At 45.4% G+C, this 25,498-nt stretch overlaps 1 protein-coding gene across 1 annotated transcript; it reads right to left on the bottom strand.

Moving 5' to 3' along the window:
- Window positions 1-18,003: 18,003 nt before the first annotated feature.
- LOC119315000 (BRCT domain-containing protein At4g02110-like) lies at window positions 18,004-25,492 on the bottom strand. The gene is made up of 10 exons (XM_037589672.1): window positions 25,387-25,492; window positions 25,189-25,278; window positions 24,992-25,096; window positions 24,798-24,899; window positions 23,908-23,992; window positions 22,875-22,941; window positions 22,740-22,784; window positions 19,496-22,630; window positions 19,028-19,244; window positions 18,004-18,860 (listed from the first exon to the last, which is right to left on the bottom strand). Exons 1-10 carry the CDS (start codon window positions 25,483-25,485, stop codon window positions 18,282-18,284), a joined length of 4,524 nt encoding a protein of 1,507 aa, XP_037445569.1. The 5' UTR covers window positions 25,486-25,492; the 3' UTR covers window positions 18,004-18,281.
- Between the last annotated feature and the right edge of the window lie 6 nt (window positions 25,493-25,498).

Genomic DNA, 25,498 nt, shown 5'->3' with positions numbered 1-25,498 from the left:
TCTTCTATTCGTGCTATTTTTTATCTAAAATAAAGTCTAGGACACATCTAGATGTGACATAATTATGTCATATCTAAGCTTATGTATATTCTGTTCGTGATTTTTTTTTTGTCTTAATTTTTTTTTTGTTGCTGCATTATATATTTGTAGGAACTTAGATGTGACATCCTTAAAAAACATCTAGATGTGAATTAGTCAAACTGTAAAATAAAACTTTGTGCATTGACTTTCTTTTTCCTTTTTTTGCGAGGAGAAAGGGATTTTATTCCATAATTTTAGAGTTACAATCAAGAGGCAAAGATTTCCTCGGTACATGAGAATTACTCCTTCCATTCCTAAATATAAGTTTTTTTAGACATTTTAAATGGAATACAACATACGGATGTATGTAGATATATTTTAGAGTATAGATTTACTCGTTTTGCTCCATATGTAGTTCGTTGGAATGTCTAAAAAGACTTATATTTAGGGTTATCAAAAAAAAGACTTATATTTAGGAACGGTGGGAGCATATATCTTGTCTTTCTTTTCTTTTTTCGCGAGTAGAGATTATATCTTATCAAACCCCTACCAACCAACAGGGCTTTAATCTCCAAAGCCAAATGACTGTAAGCAGAACGGTCGAGAGAATCTGAAGTGAGGACCAAAAGAGCTCACGACGTGTCTGATCGAATAATAACCAAAAGATCTGTATGCTGGATTGCAAACATGCTGGATTAAATTATGAATCTCCGCCCCAGGTGCATCGTTGCAATGGAATAAGAACCTGAAAGTGACGAAGAAAACATTCCCGTCATGCCTTTTCAAGATCATACATGTTGTCGTTGTTCTGTCGGACGACGAAAAGGAACATCAAAAGAGAAACAGATCTTGTCACACGACGATGGTGGCCACGATGTACTCGAGTGACAATAGGATGCACAGGTATTGCAACAATATCAAACATCAGCATCTTCCTCTTAATTATCTCCTCGTATGAGTATTTTCTATTATTATTATTTTTGACGGGAAGGCCTTCATGGCTAGTTTTATTTATTAATGACCGCTACATCGTCCAGAAGAAAGTTTACAATAAAACTCGGTGGTGCATCAACCCACACAGACGGGTTGTTTGCGCTCCCCCACCTAGCTAGCTCATGAGCAACAATATTTGACTCACGGTTACAATGCTCTATGAAAACTCTCCCAAAATCTTGCAAAAGTGTCCTACATTCCTCTAGTACAGGTGCCGCCACCATGCCTTGGCCATCATTCTCCTTCATGGCATCTACTCCCTCCGTTCCAAAATAGATGACCCAACTTTGTACTGACCTTAGTATAAAGTTGGGTCATCTATTTTGGAACGGAGGGAGTATAACAATGATATTGTCACTCCTTACTATCACATTATTACATCCCATACTTTGGAGGAATTTGAGGCCTTCTCTGAGTGCAGCAGCGTCTGCGCACACCACATCAGCTACATGAGTCAGTTTTGCCGTGGTTGCTCCAATGAAATTCCCGCGATTATCTCGGACTATGGCCCCACATCCTCCTGAATTTTCGCCCACATAAAATGACGCATCCACATTCAAAACCTGCTGGTTGGCGAGAACCACCGGTTCATTCTACTAGAGCTCCCTATTTTCCCAGCAGCACGAACAAAATTTAAAGTTACAGCTTGGATCGCCATTGTCGTCCGCTGAGGATTCTGGATTGTTTCTCCGCGAACAAATTGTCTGCGCTGCCACCATATATACCAGCAAGACGCCGCTACAATTTCGGGAACAGGAATTCCCTCCGTATATGTACCCTGATGTTCATCATCACAAAGTAGAAACTCAAGTGTACCTGCACCCGTTCGATTGGTACTAGCTCCTGAGACCAGGTTATCAAGTCCCATCGCTGTCCAGATTTCCCGAGCTCTGTTACAAGTGAACAACGCATGACGAGCATCTTCTGCTCCTTCAGTGCAGTGTGGACAATGCGACCTACTGCCGATATGACGATTTGCGAGCACACTGTAACACAGGATTGTATTGTGTAAGCATCTCCAACTGAAAATCTTAATTTTAGCTGGTAGTTTCAGTTGCCAAATTCTTTTCCAAACTGGATGCGGGTTAGATCCACTCTGATATGTATTCCTCTCCTCCTCCTTGATATAAGTATCCTCCCATAGTTTATGATAAGCTAAGCGAACTGAAAACCGGCCATTTCTGTTCATATGAGTATTTTCTAAGCGTTATTAAGGAACTGCCAATTCGTCGTGTAGCATCTTTATTGCGGGTAATATCACTCCTTTTTTGACCAAGGGGTAATATCGTGTGACGCCTCAAGACCAGAGCTTCAGATGCCTTCGGGGTTTCCGAGATTCGTTGTGTGTTTTGTTTTTGCTTGCGCGTCGCATCTTGCCATGTCATAATGTGCATTGCATCATGTCATCATGCCATCATGTCATTAATCTTCGCACTTCAACTCAACTAAATAAAATTGCATAGATCTTTCGATCTATTTAAATTGAGGGAATTCACATGGTGTTTCTCTTTATAACATATCCTCCCAATATTTAGGGAGCTATATAAAACCATTTCATTGTCTTGGAATCACCCATAACACATTTGCACCGTTCTTAAAATTTCTTTCATCCAACTCAACTTCATTTCTTCCTTTGGGGCCTTTTAGTAGATTGAGTTGCAATTTTACTTCATCCATAAATGTCCCAAATTTGCCCATAAATCACATCTAATGTGTGGGATCATCTTCTCAAATCTCAGCCCGTTTAGAGTCTTTTCAAATGGGCTTCAAAAATTCAAACATGTTCCTTTGTGTGAAATTTATTCTCTCTAAAATTCCTTTCGCCATTTTATTTAAATTCCTCATATTTTTATGAGTCCAGGGAAATTATCCACATGTCCAACTTTTTCCCCTAACCTCTCTTTCTTTTTCTTCCATATCTCTGTTTTTTTTGTTCTTTAGAGTGAGAGAGAGCCCAGCCCAGCTACAACCTATGCTAGGCCGGCCCTTTAGGCCCACCTAATCCTAACCTAACCATCTCCCCTGACCCGATCCCCTCACCCTCTTCCTCTCGTCCTCCCACGCCGCCGCCATCTCCCTCCTTCGTCCCGATCCCATCTCCTCCTCTCTTTCCCTCTGCAGCGCCACCCAACCGCACCAGGAAGGAGTCCCGCTCGGCCCCTCGTCCTCCTCCCGCAGGAGCCCTCACACCAGCGCCTGGCAGATCCCCTCCTTCCTCCTGGCGCCTTCCATCTCGCGTTCCACCAGCGCGCTGGCCTCCCCGCCTCTGGCAACGGCCGCCGCCCGTTCGTCGCCTCCGCCGCAGGAGCCTCGTGCTCGGTCCCTCGTCAAGGCCATGGATGCCGCCGCCGTCCTCCTGCTGCCATCCTGCACCGCCCGTCGCCATCAACTCCTCTGGCCGCCGCGTCCTCCCTCTCCTCCGTGGCCGCGCGCTGCCCGGTACCTCCTTCTCCTGCGAAGCCCGACGCCTCTCGCCGTGTCAGCGTCGACCCCGACCTCCTCGTCGAGTCCGGCAGGCCCTCGTCCCTACGCCAAGTTCTCTGCAGCAGCAGTCCATCCCCTACCTCACCGTCGCTGTCCCGTGCACCTCCGCAATCCTCCTGCTTCGCCGGACTAGTCCGCCTCGTCGCCGTCCTCACAGCGCCGCCTCAAGATCGTCATCGCCTTGCTTCGCCTCCTGGCAGGAACAACAGCGTCCACCTCGCCCCTCGTTGGGCTTCGACCCCTGCTCGACGCCAAGACCGCGGCTCCATGTCCCCTTGGACGCCAAGTTCTTTTCCGGAGACCTCTCCAAGACCAGGATACGCCAAGACCCGTTCGTGGTTTTCGTCAAGTTTGAGCACCGCGGAACGAGGCTTTTGCCTTGCTCATTCTGGGACGTGACAAGTTTCCTCTTCGAAAGTACGTCTAACCTCACAAGTACCGTCGCACCGAAGACGTTTGATGCATCAAGTTCATCTCCCAAGATTTCACCAAGTACCACAACGGCCGTTATTCGCCAAGTACCCCTTCGGATCACCAAGTTTCGACTATCATCGTCGTGAACAACTTTTGAAACGTGTATCACTAACGCCAAGTACTAGTTCTGCGAGGACCGCCAAGTTCGTCATCCGTCGTCTCCGAAATCGCCAAGTACCACGTCGATACGAGAACAACTACCCTCGACGTGCATTTTGCCAAGTACCACTACCGTCGACCCTCGAAGACTCCGTGGAAGTCAAGTTTCTCGCCATAACCCTGAACATCTACGAAAACTTGTGCGACTAAGAACGTGAACGACTACCGTCGCGAGAACGTCTACTTCCACTACGAACTTGATCCGTTCCGAAAAGTCACGCCTCGAAGGTATAACCCCGAAACGACGCTGTGGAACGATTGCATGTGTGTTGTACGAGATGCCCGTGTTTGCACCGTGCCCGTTTTGTTCGTCGCACATCGTCACTCGTTTCCTTGCCACCGTCATGTGGGAACATGTATCCGGGAGCACCCCATCATCTTGCATGACACACTCACACCCACTTCCTTTTGCACCGGTATTCCTGTGAGCTACCGGAACCGATATGTTGCCGTGGCACCATTTTCGGATTCGTTGTCGTGGCACCCCTTTCATTTCCGCCACGCTGACTAATGCTTCATATAATGCTCTTATCAACATTTTCATAAAACTTGCATAAACTGGCACATGTCATCCACATCATGATAAAAATATTTAAAATGGTTACAAGTGTTGTTTGCTTAAATTGCTAAATGCATATGGGGATTTATCGAAATCGTTGCTTGTTCCGGCCTCATTTAAACTTGTTTAGATAGATGTTTTACTCATGACTCACCTCTTGCCATGTTAACAACATTTAATATTGTTGAGTACATAATCGGGAGTGAACTAAATAAACGAATGTGGTGCTTTGTCAATTGCTATGCCGCGATACCTACCACTAGCTATATCATGCCTCCTATTGGGGAACGTTGCAGAAAACAAAAAAAATTCTAGGGTTTCACCAAGATCCATCTATGAGTTCATCTAGCAACGAGTGATCGGATTGCATCTACATATCTTTGTAGATCACGCGCGGAAGCGTTCAAAGAACGGGGATGAGGAAGTCGTACTCGACGTGATCCAAATCACCGGAGATCCTAGCGCCGAACGGACGGCACCTTTGCGTTCAACACATGTACGGTCAGCGTGACGTCTCCTTCTTGATCCAGCAAGGGGGAAGGAGAGGTTGATGAAGATCCAGCAGCATGACGGTGTGGTGGTGGATGCAGGGGTCACCGCAGCAGGGCTTCGCTGTTCTACTACGAGAGGGAGAGGTGTTGCAGGGGAGAGGGAGGCGCCAAGACTCAAGGGTGCGGCTGCCCCCTCCCTCCCCCCCCCCTTTATATAGGCCCCCTAGGGGGTGCGCCGGTCCTAGGAGATGGGATCTCCTAGGGGGGGCGGTGGGCAAGGGGTGGAGTGCCCCCCAAGCCAGGTGGGGCGCCCCCCACCCTAGGGTTCCCAACCCTAGGCGCATGGGGTGGGCCAAGGGGGGTGCACCAGCCCACTATGGGCTGGTTCCCCTCCCCACTTTGGCCCATGGGGCCTCCGGGATGGGTGGCCCCACCCGATGGACCTCCGGGACCCTTCCGGTGGTCCCGGTACAATACCGGTGACCCCCGAAACTCTCCCGATGGCCGAAACTGCACTTCCTATATATAATTCTTCACCTCCGGACCATTCCGGAACTCCTCATGACGTCCAGGATCTCATCCGGGACTCTGAACAACTCTCGGGTTACTGCATATTCATATCTCTACAACCCTAGTGTCACCGAACCTTAAGTGTGTAGACCCTACGGGTTCGGGAGACATGTAGACATGACCTAGATGGCTCTCCGGTCAATAACCAACAGCGGGATCTGGATACCCATGTTGGTTCCCACATGCTCCTCGATGATCTCATCGGATGAACCACAATGTCGAGGATTCAAGTAACCCCGTATACAATTTCCTTTGTCAATCGGTACGTTACTTGCCCGAGATTCGATCGTCGGTATCCCAATACCTCGTTCAATCTCGTTACCGGCAAGTCACTTTACTCGTACCATAATGCATGATCCTGTGACCAGACACTTGGTCACTTTGAGCTCATTGTGATGATGCATTACCGAGTGGGCCCAGAGATACCTCTTCGTCATACGGAGTGACAAATCCTAGTCTTGATCCGTGTCAACCCAACAGACACTTTCGGAGATACCCGCAGTATACCTTTATAGTCACCCAGTTACGTTGTGACGTTTGGTACACCCAAAGCACTCCTACGGTATTTGGGAGTTACACGATCTCATGGTCTAAGAAAAAGATACTTGACATTGGAAAAACTCTAGCAAACGAACTATACGATCTTGTGCTATGTTCAGGATTGGGTCTTGTCCATCACATCATTCTCCTAATGATGTGATCCCGTTATCAATGACATCCCCATGTCCATAGCCAGGAAACCATGACTATCTGTTGATCAACGAGCTAGTCAACTAGAGGCTCACTAGGGACACATTGTGGTCTATGTATTCACACATGTATTACGATTTCCGGATAATAAAATTATAGCATGAATAATAGACAATTATCATGAACAAGGAAATATAATAATAATCCTTTTATTATTGCCTCTAGGGCATATTTCCAGGAGTCTCTCACTTGCACTAGAGTCAATAATCTAGTTACATTGTGATGAATCGAACACCCATGGAATTCTGGTGTTGATCATGTTTTGCTCTAGGGAGAGGTTTAGTCAACGGATCTGCTACATTCAGGTCCGTATGTACTTTACAAATCTCTATGTCTCCATTTTGAACAATTTCACGAATGGAGTTGAAGCGACGCTTGATATGCCTGGTCTTCCTGTGAAACCCGGGCTCCTTGGCAAGGGCAATAGCTCCAGTGTTGTCACAGAAGAGAGTCATCGGGCCCGACGCATTGGGTATGACTCCTAGGTCGGTAATGAACTCCTTCACCCAGACTGCTTCATGTGCTGCCTCCGAGGCTGCCATGTACTCCGCTTCACATGTAGATCCCGCCACAACGCTTTGCTTGCAACTGCACCAGCTTACTACCCCACCATTCAAAATATACACGTATCCGATTTGTGACTTAGAGTCATCCAGATCTGTGTCGAAGCTAGCGTCGACGTAACCCTTTACGACAAGCTCTTCGTCACCTCCATAAACGAGAAACATTTCCTTAGTCCTTTTTAGGTACTTCAGGATATTCTTGACCGCTGTCCAGCGTTCCTTGCCGGGATTACTTTGGTACCTACCTACCAAACTTACGGCAAGGTTTACATCAGGTCTGGTACACAACATGGCATACATAATAGAACCTATGGCTGAGGCATAGGGGATGACACTCATCTCTTCTATATCTTCTGCTGTGGTCGGACATTGAGCTGAGCTCAATTTCACACCTTGCAACACAGGCAAGAACCCCTTCTTAGACTGATCCATATTGAACTTCTTAAATATCTTATCAAGGTATGTGCTTTGTGAAAGACCTATGAGGCGTCTTGATCTATCTCTATAGATCTTGATGCCTAATATATAAGCAGCTTCTCCAAGGTCCTTCATTGAAAAACTCTTATTCAAGTAGGCCTTAATGCTGTCCAAAAGTTCTATATCATTTCCCATCAAAAGTATGTCATCTACATATAATATGAGAAATGCTACACAGCTCCCACTCACTTTCTTGTAAACGCAGGCTTCTCCATAAGTCTACATAAACCCAAACGCTTTGATCATCTCATCAAAGCGAATGTTCCAACTCTGAGATGCTTGCACCAGCCCATAAATCGAGCATTGGAGCTTGCACACCTTGTCAGCATTCTTAGGATCGACAAAACCTTCCGGCTGCATCATATATAGTTCTTCTTTAAGATAACCGTTAAGGAATGCCGTTTTGACGTCCATTTGACATATCTCATAATCATAGTATGCGGCAATTGCTAACATGATTCGGACGGACTTCAGCTTTGCCACGGGAGAGAATGTCTCATCGTAGTCAACCCCTTGAACTTGTCGATAACCCTTAGCGACAAGCCTAGCTTTATAGATGGTCACATTACCATCCGCGTCTGTCTTCTTCTTAAAGATCCATTTATTTTCTATGGCTCGCCGATCATCGGGCAAGTCAGTCAAAGTCCATACTTCGTTTTCATACATGGATCCTATCTCGGATTTCATGGCTTCCAGCCATTTGTCGGAATCCGGGCCCGCCATCGCTTCTTCATAGTTCGAAGGTTCACCATTGTCTAACAACATGATTTCCAAGACAGGGTTGCCGTACCACTCTGGTGCGGAACGTGTCCTTGTGGACCTTCGAAGTTCAGTAGGAGCTTGATCAGAAATATCTTGATCATCATCATTAACTTCCTCTCTAATTGGTGCAGGCACCACAGGAACATTTTCCTGAGCTGCGCTACTCTCTGCTTCAAGAGGCAGTACTTCATCAAGCTCTACTTTCCTCCCACTTACTTCTTTCGAGAGAAACTCTTTCTCTAGAAAGGATCCATTCTTGGCAACAAAGATCTTGCCTTCGGATCTGAGGTAGAAGGTATACCCAATAGTTTCTTTAGGGTATCCTATGAAGACGCATTTTTCCGACTTGGGTTCGAGCTTTTCAGGTTGAAGTTTCTTGACATAAGCATCGCATCCCCAAACTTTTAGAAACGACAGCTTAGGCTTCTTCCCAAACCATAATTCATACGCTGTCGTCTCAACGGATTTCGACGGAGCCCTATTTAAAGCGAATGCGGCAGTCTCTAAAGCATAGCCCCAAAATGACAGCGGTAAATCGGTAAGAGACATCATAGATCGCACAATATCTAATAGAGTGCGATTACGACGTTCGGACACACCATTACGCTGAGGTGTTCCAGGCGGCGTGAGTTGTGAAACTATTCCACATTTTCTTAAGTGTGTGCCAAATTCGTGACTCAAGTATTCTCCTCCATGATCTGATCGTAAAAACTTGATTTTTCTGTCACGTTGATTTTCAACCTCACTCTGAAATTCCTTGAACTTTTCAAAGGTTTCAGACTTGTGTTTCATTAAGTAGACATACCCATATCTACTCAAGTCATCAGTGAGGGTGAGAACATAACAATAGCCACCACGAGCCTCAACACTCATTGGACCGCACACATCAGTATGTATGATTTCCAATAGGTTGGTTGCTTGCTCCATTGTTCCTGAGAACGGAGTCTTGGTCATCGTACCCATGAGGCATGGTTCGCACGTGTCAAATGATTCGTAATCAAGAGACTCTAAAAGTCCATATGCATGAAGCTTCTTCATGCGTTTGACACCTATGTGACCAAGGCGGCAGTGCCACAAGTATATGGGACTATCATTATCAACCTTACATCTTTTGGTATTCACACTATGAATATGTGTAGCATTACGCTCGAGATTCATTAAGAATAAACCATTCACCATAGGAGCGTGACCATAAAACATATCTCTCATATAAATAGAACAACCATTATTCTCGGATTTAAATGAGTAGCCATCTCGAATTAAACGAGATCCTGATACAATGTTCATGCTCAAAGCTGGTACTAAATAACAATTATTGAGGTTTAAAACTAATCCCGTGGGTAAATGTAGAGGTAGCGTGCCGACGGCAATCACATCGACCTTGGAACCATTCCCGACGCGCATCGTCACCTCGTTCTTCGCCAGTCTCCGTTTATTCCGCAGCTCCTGCTTTGAGTTACAAATGTGAGCAACCGCACCGGTATCAAATACCCAGGAGCTACTACGAATACTGGTAAGGTACACATCAATTACATGTATATCACATATACCTTTTGTGTTGCCGGCCTTCTTGTCCGCTAAGTATTTGGGGCAGTTCCGCTTCCAGTGACCACTTCCCTTGCAATAAAAGCACTCAGTCTCGGGCTTGGGTCCATTCTTTGGCTTCTTCCCGGCAGCTTGCTTACCGGGCGCCGCAACTCCCTTGCCGTCCTTCTTGAAGTTCTTTTTACCCTTGCCTTTCTTGAACTTGATGGTTTTATTGACCATCAACACTTGATGTTCCTTTTTGACTTCTACCTCTGCTGATTTCAGCATTGAAAATACCTCAGGTATGGTCTTTTCCATCCCCTGCATATTGAAGTTCATCACAAAGCTCTTGTAGCTCGGTGGAAGCGACTGAAGGATTCTGTCAATGACCGCATCATCCGGGAGATTAACTCCTAGCTGAGTTAAGCGGTTATGTAATCCAGACATAGTGAGTATGTGCTCACTGATAGAACTATTTTCCTCCATCTTACAGCTGAAGAACTTGTTGGAGACTTCATATCTCTCGACCCGGGCATGAGCTTGAAAAACCATTTTCGGCTCTTCGAACATCTCATATGCTCTGTGTCTCTCAAAACGCTTTTGGAGCCCCGGTTCTAAGCTGTAAAGCATGCCGCACTGAATGAGGGAGTAGTCATCAGCACGTGTCTGCCAAGCGTTCATAACGTCTTGGTTCTGTGGGATGGGTGCATCACCTAGCGGTGCTTCTAGGACATAATCTTTCTTGGCAGCTATGAGGATGATCCTCAGGTTCCGGACCCAGTCCGTATAATTGCTGCCATCGTCTTTCAGCTTGATTTTCTCTAGGAACGCGTTGAAGTTGAGGACAACGTGGGCCATTTGATCTACAAGACATATTGTAAAGATTTTAGACTAAGTTCATGATAATTAAGTTTATCTAATCAAATTATATAATGAACTCCCACTCAGATAGACATCCCTCCCGTCATCTAAGTATAACATGATCCGAGTTAACTAGGCCGTGTCCGATCATCACGTGAGACGGACTAGTCAACATCGGTGAACATCTTCATGTTGATCGTATCTTCTATACGACTCATGCTCGACCTTTCGGTCTTCTGTGTTCCGAGGCCATGTCTGTACATGCTAGGCCCGTCAAGTCAACCTAAGTGTTTGCATGTGTAAATCTGTCTTACACCCGTTGTATGTGAATGTTGAAATCTATCACACCCGATCATCACGTGGTGCTTCGAAACAACGAACTGTCGCAATGGTGCACAGTTAGGGGAAACACTTTCTTGAAATTATTATGAGGGATCATCTTATTTACTACCATCGTTCTAAGTAAACAAGATGCAAAAACATGATAAACATCACATGCAATCAAATAATAATAGTGACATGATATGGCCAATATCACATAGCTCCTTTGATCTCCATCTTGGGGCTCCATGATCATCTTGTCACCGGCATGACACCATGATCTCCATCATCATGATCTCCATCATCGTGTCTCCATGAAGTTGCTCGCCAACTATTACTTCTACTACTATGGCTAACACGTTTAGCAATAAAGTAAAGTAATTTACATGGCGTTTCTCAATGACACGCAGGTCATACAAAAAATAAAGACAACTCCTATGGCTCCTGCCGGTTGTCATACTCATCGACATGCAAGTCGTGATTCCTATTACAAGAACATGATCTCATACATCACATATATATCATTCATCATTCATCACAACTTTGGCCATATCACATCACAAAGCACTTGCTGCAAAAACAAGTTAGACGTCCTCTAATTGTTGTTGCAAGTTTTACGTGGCTGCAAAAGGGTTCTAGCAAGAACGTTTTCTTACCTACGTGAAAGCCACAACGTGATTTGTCAACTTCTATTTACCCTTCATAAGGACCCTTTTCATCGAATCCGCTCCAACTAAAGTGGGAGAGACAGACACCTGCTAGCCACCTTATGCAACTAGTGCATGTCAGTCGGTGGAACCAGTCTCACGTAAGCGTACGTGTAAGGTCGGTCCGGGCCGCTTCATCCCACAATACCGCTGAAGCAAAATAAGACTAGTAGCGGCAAGAAAGTTGACAACATCTACGCCCACAATAAATTGTGTTCTACTCGTGCAAAGAGAACTACGCATAGACCTAGCTCTGATACCACTGTTGGGGAACGTTGCAGAAAACAAAAAAAATTCTACGGTTTCACCAAGATCCATCTATGAGTTCATCTAGCAACGAGTGATCGGATTGCATCTACATACCTTTGTAGATCACGCGCGGAAGCGTTCAAAGAACGGGGATGAGGAAGTCGTACTCGACGTGATCCAAATCACCGGAGATCCTAGCGCCGAACGGACGGCACCTCCGCGTTCAACACACGTACGGTCAGCGTGGCGTCTCCTCCTTCTTGATCCAGCAAGGGGGAAGGAGAGGTTGATGAAGATCCAGCAGCACGATGGCATGGTGGTGGATGCAGGGGTCACCGGAGCAGGGCTTCGCCGTTCTACTACGAGAGGGAGAGGTGTTGCAGGGGAGAGGAAGGCGCCAAGACTCAAGGGTGCGGCTGCCCCCTCCCTCCCCCCCTTTATATAGGCCCCCTAGAGGGTGCGCCGGCCCTAGGAGATGGGATCTCCTAGGGGGGGCGGCGGCCAAGGGGTGGAGTGCCCCCCAAGCCAAGTGGGGCGCCCCCCCACCCTAGGGTTCCCAACCCTAGGCGCATGGGGTGGGCCAAGGGGGGTGCACCAGCCCACTATGGGCTGGTTCCCCTCCCCACTTTGGCCCATGGGGCCCTCCGGGATGGGTGGCCCCACCCGGTGGACCCCCGGGACCCTTCCGGTGGTCCCGGTACAATATCGGTGACCCCCGAAACTCTCCCGATGGCCGAAACTGCACTTCCTATATATAATTCTTCACCTCCGGACCATTCCGGAACTCCTCGTGACGTCCAGGATCTCATCCGGGACTCCAAACAACTTTCGGGTTACTGCATATTCATATCTCTACAACCCTAGCGTCACCGAACCTTAAGTGTGTAGACCCTACGGGTTCGGGAGACATGTAGACATGACCGAGATGGCTCTCCGGTCAATAACCAACAGCGGGATCTGGATACCCATGTTGGCTCCCACATGCTCCTCGATGATCTCATCGGATAAACCACGATGTCGAGGATTCAAGCAACCCCGTATACAATTCCCTTTGTCAATCGGTACGTTACTTACCCGAGATTCGATCGTCGGTATCCCAATACCTCATTCAATCTTGTTACCGGCAAGTCACTTTACTCGTACCGTAATGCATGATCCCGTGACCAGACACTTGGTCACTTTGAGCTCATTGTGATGATGCATTATCGAGTGGGCCCAGAGATATCTCTCTGTCATACGGAGTGACAAATCCCAGTCTTGATCCGTGTCAACCCAACAGACACTTTCAGAGATACCCGCAGTATACCTTTATAGTCACCCAGTTACGTTGTGACGTTTGGTACACCCAAAGCACTCCTACGGTATCCGGGAGTTACACGATCTCATGGTCTAAGGAAAAGATACTTGACATTGGAAAAACTCTAGCAAACGAACTATACGATCTTGTGCTATGTTTAGGATTGGGTCTTGTCCATCACATCATTCTCCTAATGATGTGATCCCGTTATCAATGACATCCCCATGTCCATAGCCAGGAAACCATGACTATCTGTTGATCAACGAGCTAGTCAACTAGAGGCTCACTAGGGACACATTGTGGTCTATGTATTCACACATGTATTACGATTTCCGGATAATAAAATTATAGCATGAATAATAGACAATTATCATGAACAAGGAAATATAATAATAATTCTTTTATTATTGCCTCTAGGGCATATTTCCAACACCTCCCATATTGCCATGTCAAGCCTCTAACCCACCTTTCCTAGCAAACCATTGTTTGGCTATGTTACCGCTTTGCTCAGCCCCTCTTATAGCGTTGCTAGTTGCAGGTGAAGATGAAGTTTGTTTCATGTTGGAACATGGATATTGTTGGGATATCATTATTACATATATTGTTTACTTTAATGCATCTATATACTTGGTAAAGGATGGAAGGCTCGGCCTTATGCCTGGTGTTTTGTTTCACTCTTGCCGCCCTAGTTTCTGTCATACCGGTGTGTATGTTCCTTGATTTTGCGTTCCTTACACGGTTGGGTGTTATGGTAACCCCTTGACAATTCGCTTTGAATAAAACTCCTCCAGCAAGGCCCAACCTTGGTTTTACATTTTCCTAACAACCTATCATCTTCCCTTGGGTCCTGCAGACTCAAGGGTTATCTTTATTTTAACCCCCCCCCCCGGGCCAGTGCTTGTCTAAGTGTTGATCCGAACCAAAGCCACTTGCGGCGCCACCTCGGGGAAACTTGAGGGCTGGTTTTAGCTGTACGTAGTGTTCATCCGGTGTTGCCATGAGAACGAGATATGTGCAGCTCCTATCAGGATGTCGGCGCATCGGGCGGTCTTGCTGGTCTTGTTTTACCATTGTCGGAATGTCTTGTAACCGGGATTCCGAGTCTGATTGGGTCTTCCTGGGAGAAGGAATATTCTTCGTTGACCGTCAGAGCTTGTGATGGGCTAAGTTGGGACACCCCTACAGGGTTTTGAACTTTCAAAAGCCGTGCCCGCGGTTATGGGCAGATGGGAATTTGTTAATATCCGGTTGTAGAAAACTTGACACTTAACTTAATTAAAATGAATCAACCGTGTGTGTAGCCGTGATGGTCTCTTTTCGGCGGAGTCCGGGAAGAGAACACGGTCTCGTGTTATGCTTGAACGTAAGTAGCTTTAGGATCACTTCTTGATCATTCGGTGGAGCGCGGCGGCGGGATCTGAAAGGGGGAGTGGCCGGAGTGCGTCTACTCCGGCGGCCTTCTAGAAGGACGGAGACTGGCTGGAGGGGGAGAGGGGTGGGGCCGCCGTGGAAAAGAGGTGGTTGGTTTGGTTCATTCGGTGCCTCGTTGGTCTCTTCTATTCGTGTTGTTTTTTACCTAAAATAAAAATATGTGCATTGACTTTCTTTTTCCTTTTTTTGCCAAGAGAAAGACATTTTGTTCCATAATTTTAGAGTTACAATCAAGAGGCAAGAGTTCCTCGATACATGGAACTATATCTCGTCTTCCTTTTCTTTTTTTTGCGAGTGGAGACTATATCTTATCAAACCCCTATTAACCAAAAGGGCTTTAATCTTCAAAGTCAAATGACCGTAAGCAGAACGGTCGAGAGAATCTGAAGTGAGGACCGAAAGAGCTCACGACGTGTCTGGTTGAATAATAACCAAAAGATCTGTATGGTGGATTACAAACGCTGCCTTGGATTAAATCATGGATCTCTGCCTCAAGTGCATCGTTGCAATGGAATAAGAACCTGAAAGTGACGAAGAAGACATTCCCGTCATGCCTTCTCAAGATCATACATGTTGTCGTTGTTCTGTCGGACGACGAAAAGGATCATCAAAAGATAAATAGGTCTTGTCACACGACGATGATGGCCACTATGTACTCGGGTGACAATAGGATGCATAGGTATTGCAACAATATCAAACATCGACATCTTCCTCCTAATTATCTCCTCATATGAGTATTTTCTAAGCGTTATTGAGGAACTGCCAATTCGTCGTGTAGCATCTTTATTGCAGGTAATATCACTCCTTTTTTGGCCAAGGGGTAATATCGCTCCTTAACAGTCGGAATTTCTAAATCAAAAGAATAATCATGCTTCTAGAGTTAGAGGAATTGTCAGCAAGGATCATCAGGAGTCAATCATTTTCTATCAAACACTGGCAGTTTTGTTGATAAACGAATAGGTTTACAGTCCATAGCCAAAAGGCTTAGGAGATTCTCGGGGCATCGTGTAACCACGGTTATATGCTCCGAGCGCGAAAATTTAGCCAGGAAATCTGCAACCTTATTTTGACTTCTATCAACCTTCATGAGAATCATCTTCCGCTCTTCAAAGACCGAGTATTTCAACACTTGTACGAGATGACGTAGCCAAGACCTATCTGGCTTTGTATCCTTCAACAATTTTATCACATTGGAACAGTCTGTGTGGAGGATAAACGGACCTACAACATACTTGCGTGCATAGAGCACACCTTCCTTCACCGTCATGAGTTCAGCTTCAAGGGGGTCGTCACATCTTGGCATGTATTTACAAGACGCAAGAACAAGATCCGCAACTGAGTCCGGACAACCATGCATGTTCCTGCATCCTTCTCCAATTCACCAAATGCGCCATATATCACTAAAAATTTGACTTTGTTATTTATTTATTTATTGATAGAAAGATCGTAAGGGAGGCCCCTACAGTATAATTGATGCAACAACCCAGATTACAAGTATCATACCTTGAATTTGGGTGGGTGGGAAGGCATCAGCCCCCTTCCACCACTAGGCTATGCCTTGTGTAAGAAAAAATAAAATTTGTTATTGCAAAGTTTTAAAATAGACTATTATTGTGGCGTAAGACGAAAAATCGCCCCTACAAAAAGTTATATTGAAACCCTTCAAAGTCCATGTGCTTGTCATCGAACGCCACTCAAAAGCCACCGACGCTTGAGGGGAATGATGCAAATCCATCAGCCCAAAGCTTTGAGGAGGCATCATCGCAGAACATCAACTTTGTGGACCTCACAAATGGCGTGTTACATGTAATAGAATCATCGTCAATGTGGGTTGTCACGTATTGGTAAGATCTGATGCACTACCTCTCAACCAGTAGTGGATCCATCATAATGGCCACGAGATTATCCAACCGTGGATCTGGTTCATGGATTTATTTGTTTGTATAGTTCTCAACTTATTATATTTTAATTATATTTTTCCTATTATATATAGGCTATGTGAGTGACCCTACCCGCTGCTACTACTCACAACAATGGAGTCAGAGAAGATAAACAGGGTATCATCCATCTTCAACATAGGCCTTGGCAGCACCATGCAGTGGCAGAGCTAAACGTTGGATGGGCCGGATAGTACAAAAAGTGCTATCAAATTAGAAAAATCAATGCATTATAGGGGCTTTTACGTGTCGGTCGGCGGATCTTTTTAAAAGATCCGCCGCCTCGCGAGTCGGTAGTTAAGACAAAATCGAGTGGCTGGATGTCTTTCTCTTCTTTGCAACAATGGTCTTGTTACGGAAACTCTTGTAACAAAAATTGTGTTGCTGATTTTTTTTCCAGCATCGATCGTGTTGCGGGATTTATTTTTTGCAACATAGGTCGTGTTGCAATTTTTTTTCCATCTTCACTTTTTTTTGCAACAAAGGTATTGTTGCAGAAAAGCTTTGCAACTGAGATGATGTTGCAGAATTTTTTTTCTTTGTCTTCACTTCTATATGGTGTTATGAAAGAAACTTATGTAACATGACTGATGTTGCAGAAATATTTCTTACAACAGAGTATGTTGCAAAACAAAAACACCACCATCGTTCGCTGCGAGCTCGTCGAAGGTAGGCCACGTGTTGATCAAAGGAGGCGGCGGACGCCCGCGCTAGATCCGTCGGTTGAGCGATAGCCTTTTCCATGCATTATTGTGGGTTGGACTTCATGTAAAAAGAATTGCTCCAACCTAGGGCGGGCCATGGCCCTTTCAGCCTTGTCGAAGCTCCGCCGACGGCACCATGGCAATGACGCCGCAAACAACGACAAGGCCCGATACCGCATACTCTTGTTCAAATATGACCATGGCTTCAAATTTGAACTAAAACCACGACACTTATTATAAATCGGAGGGAGTGTCAACTTTCTCAGTTTGGGTGACATCCTTGCCAGTCTCACTCTCCCTTAAATGGCCATCATCCGTTCCTTTGTATCACCAGGCGCAGAAATATAAGAGTCGGGAAATAGAGCTGTCAGAATTAAAAACGGACCTTCGTTCGGAAGATAGCAAAGTATGTTTCTCCGATTGTGAAGCAAGGTAGGAGTAGGACCGCAACTTCCACTCTGAAACCTCTCTGTGCATTCATGGATCATGAGTCATGAGAGAAGGACATCACCCGCTCATAATGTTCCATGTAGATGTCCCTCGATATTGCTATTATACCATCAACCATTATAGACATGCTTTAGTGTGTTTATTTCACCCATTTCAGTATGTATATAGTCCATATTGAAATATCCAGAACATCTTATATTTGTGAACAGAGGGAAATTGAATGGAAGTCGCATACACCAAAAAAAAACAAATGAAATGGATGTTGCAGAAGACACTCCTCGGTTCGGAAGGTTTTACAGCAAATCATAATCACTATCACTGCACACTGATAAAAGCCAAGTGGATGGAAAAGACCAACTATTACAAGAGAAATGCTGAGGCGGCATTTCTGTCGATGTCAAAGCTTTATATTACACTGGTGCTAACTGTTACACTATTTATTCTGTCTGTTCGATAAAGCAGGGAGCGTACTACACAAGACGAGAGAACCAGAATCACCTCCGCTGCTTGGATGACCCTCTAGACTTGCTCGCCGCGCCCCTCGGGGGTTTCTTCTTGGCCTTGGGCGCCTCGCACTTGGGGCACAGCCAGTCGTCGTCCGGGACGCGGTCCAGGGGCGGGTCGCAGCAGTCGATGTGCGTGCCGACCCCGCAGCCGACCGTGCCGTCCTCACTGCCGCAGATCAGCATCACCTCTGCCCGGTCCGTGCTCCCGCAGGCTGCACAGCTCAGGTCATCGTCGCCGTCGTCCTCAGATGCTTCTTCCAGGTTATCCATGGCCACCTCCTGCTGACTCTTCAGCAGCTTGTCCAGGGACTTGTTGGCCAGACGGTTCGTCTTGAAGAGGACATGCGTGTCCAGGGAGTAGCCAGGCTTGCAGACGTACTCGACCAGATAGTCGGCGCTGATGCATGGGATGTCGTGACGGATGAACTCTTGGACCCATGCGTCTGCGCTGGGCATGCCCGCTGAGATCACGGCAAAGTCGACGCCGGAGTTCAGGAACTTGGTGTATGGCGGTGCGGTTGCTAGGATGTTGCCGTCGCCTGCACGCACCGCGCGCTTCACCGTATCCTGGTAGGGAAGAACAGGAAGTTTTTAAGATGAACTGGAGGATAAAGAACCATAGAACCTCCAAATATGCAGGTGCTAGATAAGCTCACAATGCATGCATTGCTTTGTCAGAAATACTTTATCACTGATCATTTTGGCAGGTAAGTTGATTGACAAGCAAGACTCACCAGTGATGGAGCAATGAGTTGTCCGTAGATGACTATCTGCATTCCGTAGAAGGCACCATGACCCATCTGCTGCCTTAGAACACGCCATTTCCTGGGAGCTTCAAAGCTAATCGTTTCACCCTCATTGAGGCCCGTACCAGACCATTCAAACGGCTCTTCAGCCAATAACTTGCTAGCCTCATTGCAAGAGGTCAAGTAATCACTCTTGAGGATCCACCTATTTCAGGAGAAAAAGAGCTAACATTCAGATTTGTGACATGGCAGATTTTAGCAAGATAGTAAGTAGGTAAGACAAAATGCAAGTCACGTGCATATGCAGCAAACATGTCGATTTCTCTAATTAAGCAGCAAATTATTTTCTTTCTGGTCTCATTGATGAAGGACTATAAGATAAGTCAATAAGAAACTATTAACTCTACTGCAAAATTTAAATTACTAGAGATCTTAGATCACAGTTTCAGTTTCTACCTGCCTGCAGCAGCTGCTGCAAAGAACTTCTCAGTTCTCCTTAGGGGGTTAGGGGCAATAAAATGTGTTGCTTGATATGACCAATGATGTGAATCCCTGCAAACTCGTCCCTTCAGGCGTCTAAGTATTGACCGATAATCTTTTCTCTGATGACGATGTCCACTTAAAATAAAGCATGCAGGGTCCAATGTGATCAAGGTTCCAGCTCCATTTCCTTCTGTCCCTCCATGCTTGTCAACAACATCTGTGTTGTTCTTCGTTGATTCCAAAGCAAATTTGGAATTGAGATCACCATTTCCACAATTGGATTCCAAGGCAAATTTGGAATTCAGATCATGGTTTTGTCGGTTCTCATTGTCATGGTCTGAAGGAGTTCTATTTCTTGCACTAGATCTCAGCTTAGAATTGTGTGTTCCTTCTGACTTGTCTACGGTGACAGTATCTTTACTACCATGGACTTGTCGGTTCTCAGTGCCATGGTCTGAAGCAGGAGCTTTATTTCTGCCCCTACTTCTCAACTTAGAATTGTGCATTCCTTCTGACTTGTCTACAGTGACAGTGTCTTTGCCACCATGGTCTTGCTGGTTCTCATTGTCATGTTCTGAAGCAGGAGCTTTATTTCTTGCACTAGATCTCAATTTAGAATTGCGAGTTCCTTCTGACTTGTCTACAGTGACAGTATCTTTGCTACCATGGTCTTGTCCGTTATCGTTGTCCTGGTCAGAAGCAGGAGTTTGATTCCTTTTACTGCATCTCAACTTAGAGGTGTGCATTCCTTCTGACTTGTCAATCTCTCCATGCTTGTCAAGCATATCTGTTTTGTTCTTCTTTGATTTCAAAGCAAATTTGGAATTCAAACCACCATTTCCACAACTGGTTTTAGAGCTAAGATCACCATGGTCTTGTTGGTTATCATTATCATGCTCTGAAGCAGGAGCTTTATTTCTTCCATTACTTCTCAACTTGGAATTGTGCATTCCTTCTGACTTGTCCACAGTGACAGTATCTTTGCAAGACAATACAGATACATCTCTCACACCATCATTATTGCCCTTCAGGGAGTCTTGATCGGCAGTTGCTTTCTCGATATTGCATGCACTCTCTATTCTCTCTGATGAGAGTGCTTTAGCTGCAGATACAATGCTACTACCAATTTTGCAATGCTTGCTGCCTGACTTGTCTTCCACATTTTTTAATTTCCTCTTGGCAACCACTTTCCTAACTCTAGTTCTCAATATGTTCTCAGGGGAAACTGTGGCACAACCATCCACACTAGCACTGCTTGAAAGCTTTTTGGGGTCATCTTTAACATTTTCTGAAGGAAACAAGTCATCAAACAGTGACTCTGCAGGGACTGTTTCAGCTTTATCAACTGGTGATTCAATGGTCGTGCTGGTGTCAGATTTTCGAGACTTCTTAACAACTGTATTTTTCACTCTTGTATTAGGCAACTTCTTGGGTGACTTTCTTCCATGTTCATCATCATTTGCACCGCCACAGAACCTCTTAGGGTCTGTCTCGATATTTTCCTGAGGAATCACCTTACTCAACTCCAAATCAGATTCTACATGTGCATCATTTAACTCGGTGCGAACACTCTGCTGTCTCTTCGCAAGGCCACTTCTTCTCGCTCCACCAACTGGAACCTTCTCTGGAGGTGTTGTCTTTCTTTCTGTTGCACTTGCACTACTGGTGTCCTTTTCAGAGGTTGCACCAGCATGCGGGCAAGGAATCATTTTGCCAGTCTCTGATTCAGAAACTGCTGCCTTACCATTGCCAACCACTGATACATCAACCTCCATGCTAGCACCACGGGGCCTCTTGGCACCTGCATTCCTTGCTTTAGGAGTTGCTATGTTCTGTGGTACCATGAGAGCCTCACTTGAGGAATGGATCTCGATATTTTCCTGAGAAGTCACCTTACCCAACTCCAAATCAGATCCTACCTGCGCATCATTTGTCTTAGTGTGAACACCCTGTTGCCTCTTCGCAAGAGCACTTCTTCTCATTCCACCAACTGGAGCCTTCTTTGGGGACTTTGCTTTTCTTTCTGTTGCACTTGCACTACTGGTGCCCTTTTCAGAGGTTGCGCCAGCATGCTGGTGAGGAATTGTTTTGTCAGTCTCTGATTCAGAAACTACTGCCTTGCCATTGTCAACCACTGATCCATCAACCTCCATGTTAGCACTGTGGGGCCTCTTGGCACCTGGGTTCTTTGCCCTAGGAGTTGCTATGTTCGTTTGTACCATCAGGGTCTCATCTGAGGAATGGGTCTCAATATTTTCCTGAGAAGTCACCTTACTCAACTCCAAATTGGATCCTACATGTGCATCATTTACCTTGGTGGAAACACCCTGTTGCTTCTTAGCAAGGGCACTCGCCACTCTGCTAAGTGGAACCTTCTTCGGTGATGTTGTTTGTTTTTCTGTTGTACTTGCACTACTGGAGCCCTTTTTAGAGGTTACACCAGCATACTGGCAAGGAATCGTTTTTTCAATCCCTGATTCAGAAACTTCTGCATTGCCATTGTTAACCACTGATCCATCAACCTCCATGCTAGCACTGTGGGCACCTGCATTGATTGCTATAGGAGTTGCTATGTTCTTTGGTACCTTGAGGGTCTCATCTGGGGAATGGGAATGATGGTTAGCAGAAACTGTCATCCTGCTTGAGCTTGGGGTGCCCAATGTACCACTTGCAATGTCTGTACCAACATATTTGTATTCCGCTGGCTGGACCTGATTTGGATTGTTCAAATTTCTTACTGCAACTTCCTCTCTATTGCCACTGATAACAGGAGGAGTTTGAACGGGAGCACCACTATCAGCGTTAGCAGAACTTGCCAACCTACTAATGTTAGGAGTGCCTTGAGCTGTGATATCAGGTGTCTTGTTGACGACATTCTCTTCCTTTCTGATCTGACCTGGAGTGTTCAGATGTCTATCCACAGCCATACTTTGATTATCATTGGGAATAATAGGTACATCAACCTCAGGGTTGTGAGAAGTTCCTACGCTGTTTTTTGGGTTGGGAGTGTGCTTAACTCCAGATCTGTTGTTGAATGGCTTTCGATCATCTTCTACTTCATCTTCTGAATCCTTGGCTTGCACCTCCATTATCTCTAGTTCCCAACTACTGAATAAATAAATAGACAGAATTAATTTCCCTAGCAAGCATTATAGTGAGAAGATTAAATCAGAACATGGATACAACAAAAGAAGTATGCAACTGTACTTTTACTTGCCTCTTGTTATAATCATCTACCGGAAGAATTTCCCATGACTTTAAGCTGCAAAGGAAAAAGATCAATAATATAACGATATTTAACATGTGAGCTTTATAGTTAAGATTATTATAAAGAAAAGCTGATGTGCAGTACCAATCTTCCAACCACCGGTGATTAGCAAGCTTGATTCCCAGCCTTTTGGCAAGCTCATACTTCTCACCTGGTTCATTTGACAAAACCAAGATGTCACATTCAAGGAGCATATAACAATTTCTCGCGTCATGATATATTCATGCACAAAGAAATGATCCGAAACAGACATTCGATACGCATGTTGCGATTTATTTTAAGTTACTGAGAAGCCTATGTTTCATCAGAGGCTTTCTAAACAATATAAAGAGTAACTTTTCTTCCCAAGATTCGCTGCACACTTTTTACCGAATCTCACAACTTCTTATGCTCATCATAAAACACTATATAAAGATCTTCCTCTCCGATTTCTAGTATCACAAACCAGCAGTTCAAACTACAAGGACCAAAAACAGAAAAGGAAGAAACCAAACTGGAAAAGGAAAGATCAGGAGCATGCAGGCATCATATTTTGTACACCACACATATCAAAGGTTGTCTATGATCATGAGATTACTTTTATATGTCTCACATAAAGACAAGAAAAGCAAATACTGACAGTGTGATGCCATCTATGCGTTCAAGTAGTGTTCAACCACCAAATGACATCAGCAATTCCTACTCAACATTTCCACTTGCCTCGGCTCCCTCTGGCCTAAAACATGAACCAGAGTGACTGGTATTATTTTTATTAAATTGGCTAGCTAAGTCTTGAACTCAAGATATCATATTGAGGTTTATACTCCAACTAGTTCACCCAAAATCCTAATCTGATGACGAACTTGAGGAATATATGTGACACCAAGATACCAATTTTGGGTATAAGATTCTTACTGGTCCATAGAGTTAGTTCTAGCAACAAAATTATAAGCATCATACCCAAAACAAAGAGCCACAAATAACAGTAAGAAATAAAGTTTTCATGTCAGCTCTCACAAATGTATGGTCACCACTGAAAAACAACAGCAATGAAAGTGCGTCGAGGGAAAAGCAACAAAACAAAAATGACTTGTATATACATATTTATGGCACTGACTGGCTGCTAAAAGTAACAAACCTTCAAATTTATAGCACACAAGATGAGTGACTACATGTCCTAATAAAGGCTTGGAGAATTGTGCGCCCATCAAAGAGACCATTTTCTGCATTTAGAATGAAAAGAGGAACATTATAAGTCAAGATATATAACTGGTGAACCACGAAATCCATGAACTCGACTACATATCAAGAATCTGCCAACAAATTCCACAAAAACAAGGTACTGTGGCATCAGCATAAGGACAGGTAAACAAAATTATCCTTAAGACTACATATATGACACCCATGTGATGGGTACAAACCAAATAGGAACTATTTGCTATAGAAAAAAAGAAAAGCAATTGGGTTATATGTTATGGTCAAATGAACTAAATAGTACTCCGTAGTGTCAAAACCGTCCGTCCGTCCCATCCCTCCGTCCCATAATATAAGAGCATTTTTTACACTAGTGTAGTGTCAAAACCGCTCTTATATTATGGGACGGCTAAAGTAGTTAACATTTCACCATCTGAAAGCAGTCACTCAACTCCTTGAATACTACAAAGAGATCAGAAACGTGAGGCTAGTGTATTCTATAGTTAACCATGAGTGTGACGCAGTTCTTTTGGGTTGAGCTGACCCAACAAAAACAAAATTCAATTCTGAAGCATGTGCGCTCAACGTTACATGCACTTCCACTTAAATTGGTACTGCAATGGTGAAAATACCTTACAGATCATCGGACAAGATGCTATGAATTCGAAAGGAAGCTCTAGAATGGGATTACGAGTCAAAAAGGGAACAGCACGATGTGACAAAAACTCCACCTTGATGTGTTATGTTTAAAGGGAATCAACTAAAGGTTGACATAACTCATGTTTCAGAGTTTTTGACTAGGGAAATACGAGGATACAAGCCGCAAGCCGTTACCATTATATCTTCACGGTCATTCCTTTGGTACCCCGTCAGACAAATCTGCAGCGAGTCGCTGCCTGGTATTCCGTTCAAATCTTTCGTTGGCCAGTAAATAACCTGGCAAAGAAAAGAAAAAAAATCCTGCTTCATCAGGAAACTGAACCAGTGACAGAGGTGTGGCCACATATATTACTAGCAGGGAAACGGACCCTGTCGGCGTCGGCGAGAAAACCCCGGTCGAGGCTATCGTCCACCCAGAGCTCGCTGACGACCTTGTTCCCTTGCGCTCGAGCCGCCACGCACACGGGGTCGTCCTGCACACGCAGAGCCCAAATCGGTCCCAGATCCCCAAGAAAGCCACGGCGAAGAAACAAGAAGCGGGGGAGCCGTGATATGCGAGACTCACGTAGACGCGGCCGCAGGCGACGACGTGGGTGCACCCGCCGCCGAGCCGCCCGGCGTCGGCGCCGCCGCGCCGCACCATCTCCGACCGGTACTGCAGGAAAGGCGGCAACGGAGGTCAGTATCCACCAGAGCAGGGCCGGGTTCGCGGGGCGAAATGGGAGACGGAGCCACGGAGGGTCAGGGGGGACGGGGCGCGCACCTGGGACTCGGATACGCTGTCGAAGCCGACGAGGAAGAAGCGGACGCCGGCGAAGAGGTCGTGGTCGTCGAAGTCGTCGTCGCCGCCGGGGGAAGCCATGGCGGCCGGTCAG

The sequence above is a fragment of the Triticum dicoccoides genome, chromosome 6A (assembly GCF_002162155.2).
Source record: "Triticum dicoccoides isolate Atlit2015 ecotype Zavitan chromosome 6A, WEW_v2.0, whole genome shotgun sequence".
NCBI lineage: Eukaryota > Viridiplantae > Streptophyta > Magnoliopsida > Poales > Poaceae > Triticum > Triticum dicoccoides.
The sequence above is the reverse complement of the archived record's forward strand: the minus strand, read 5'-3'. Positions and strand labels throughout refer to the sequence as shown.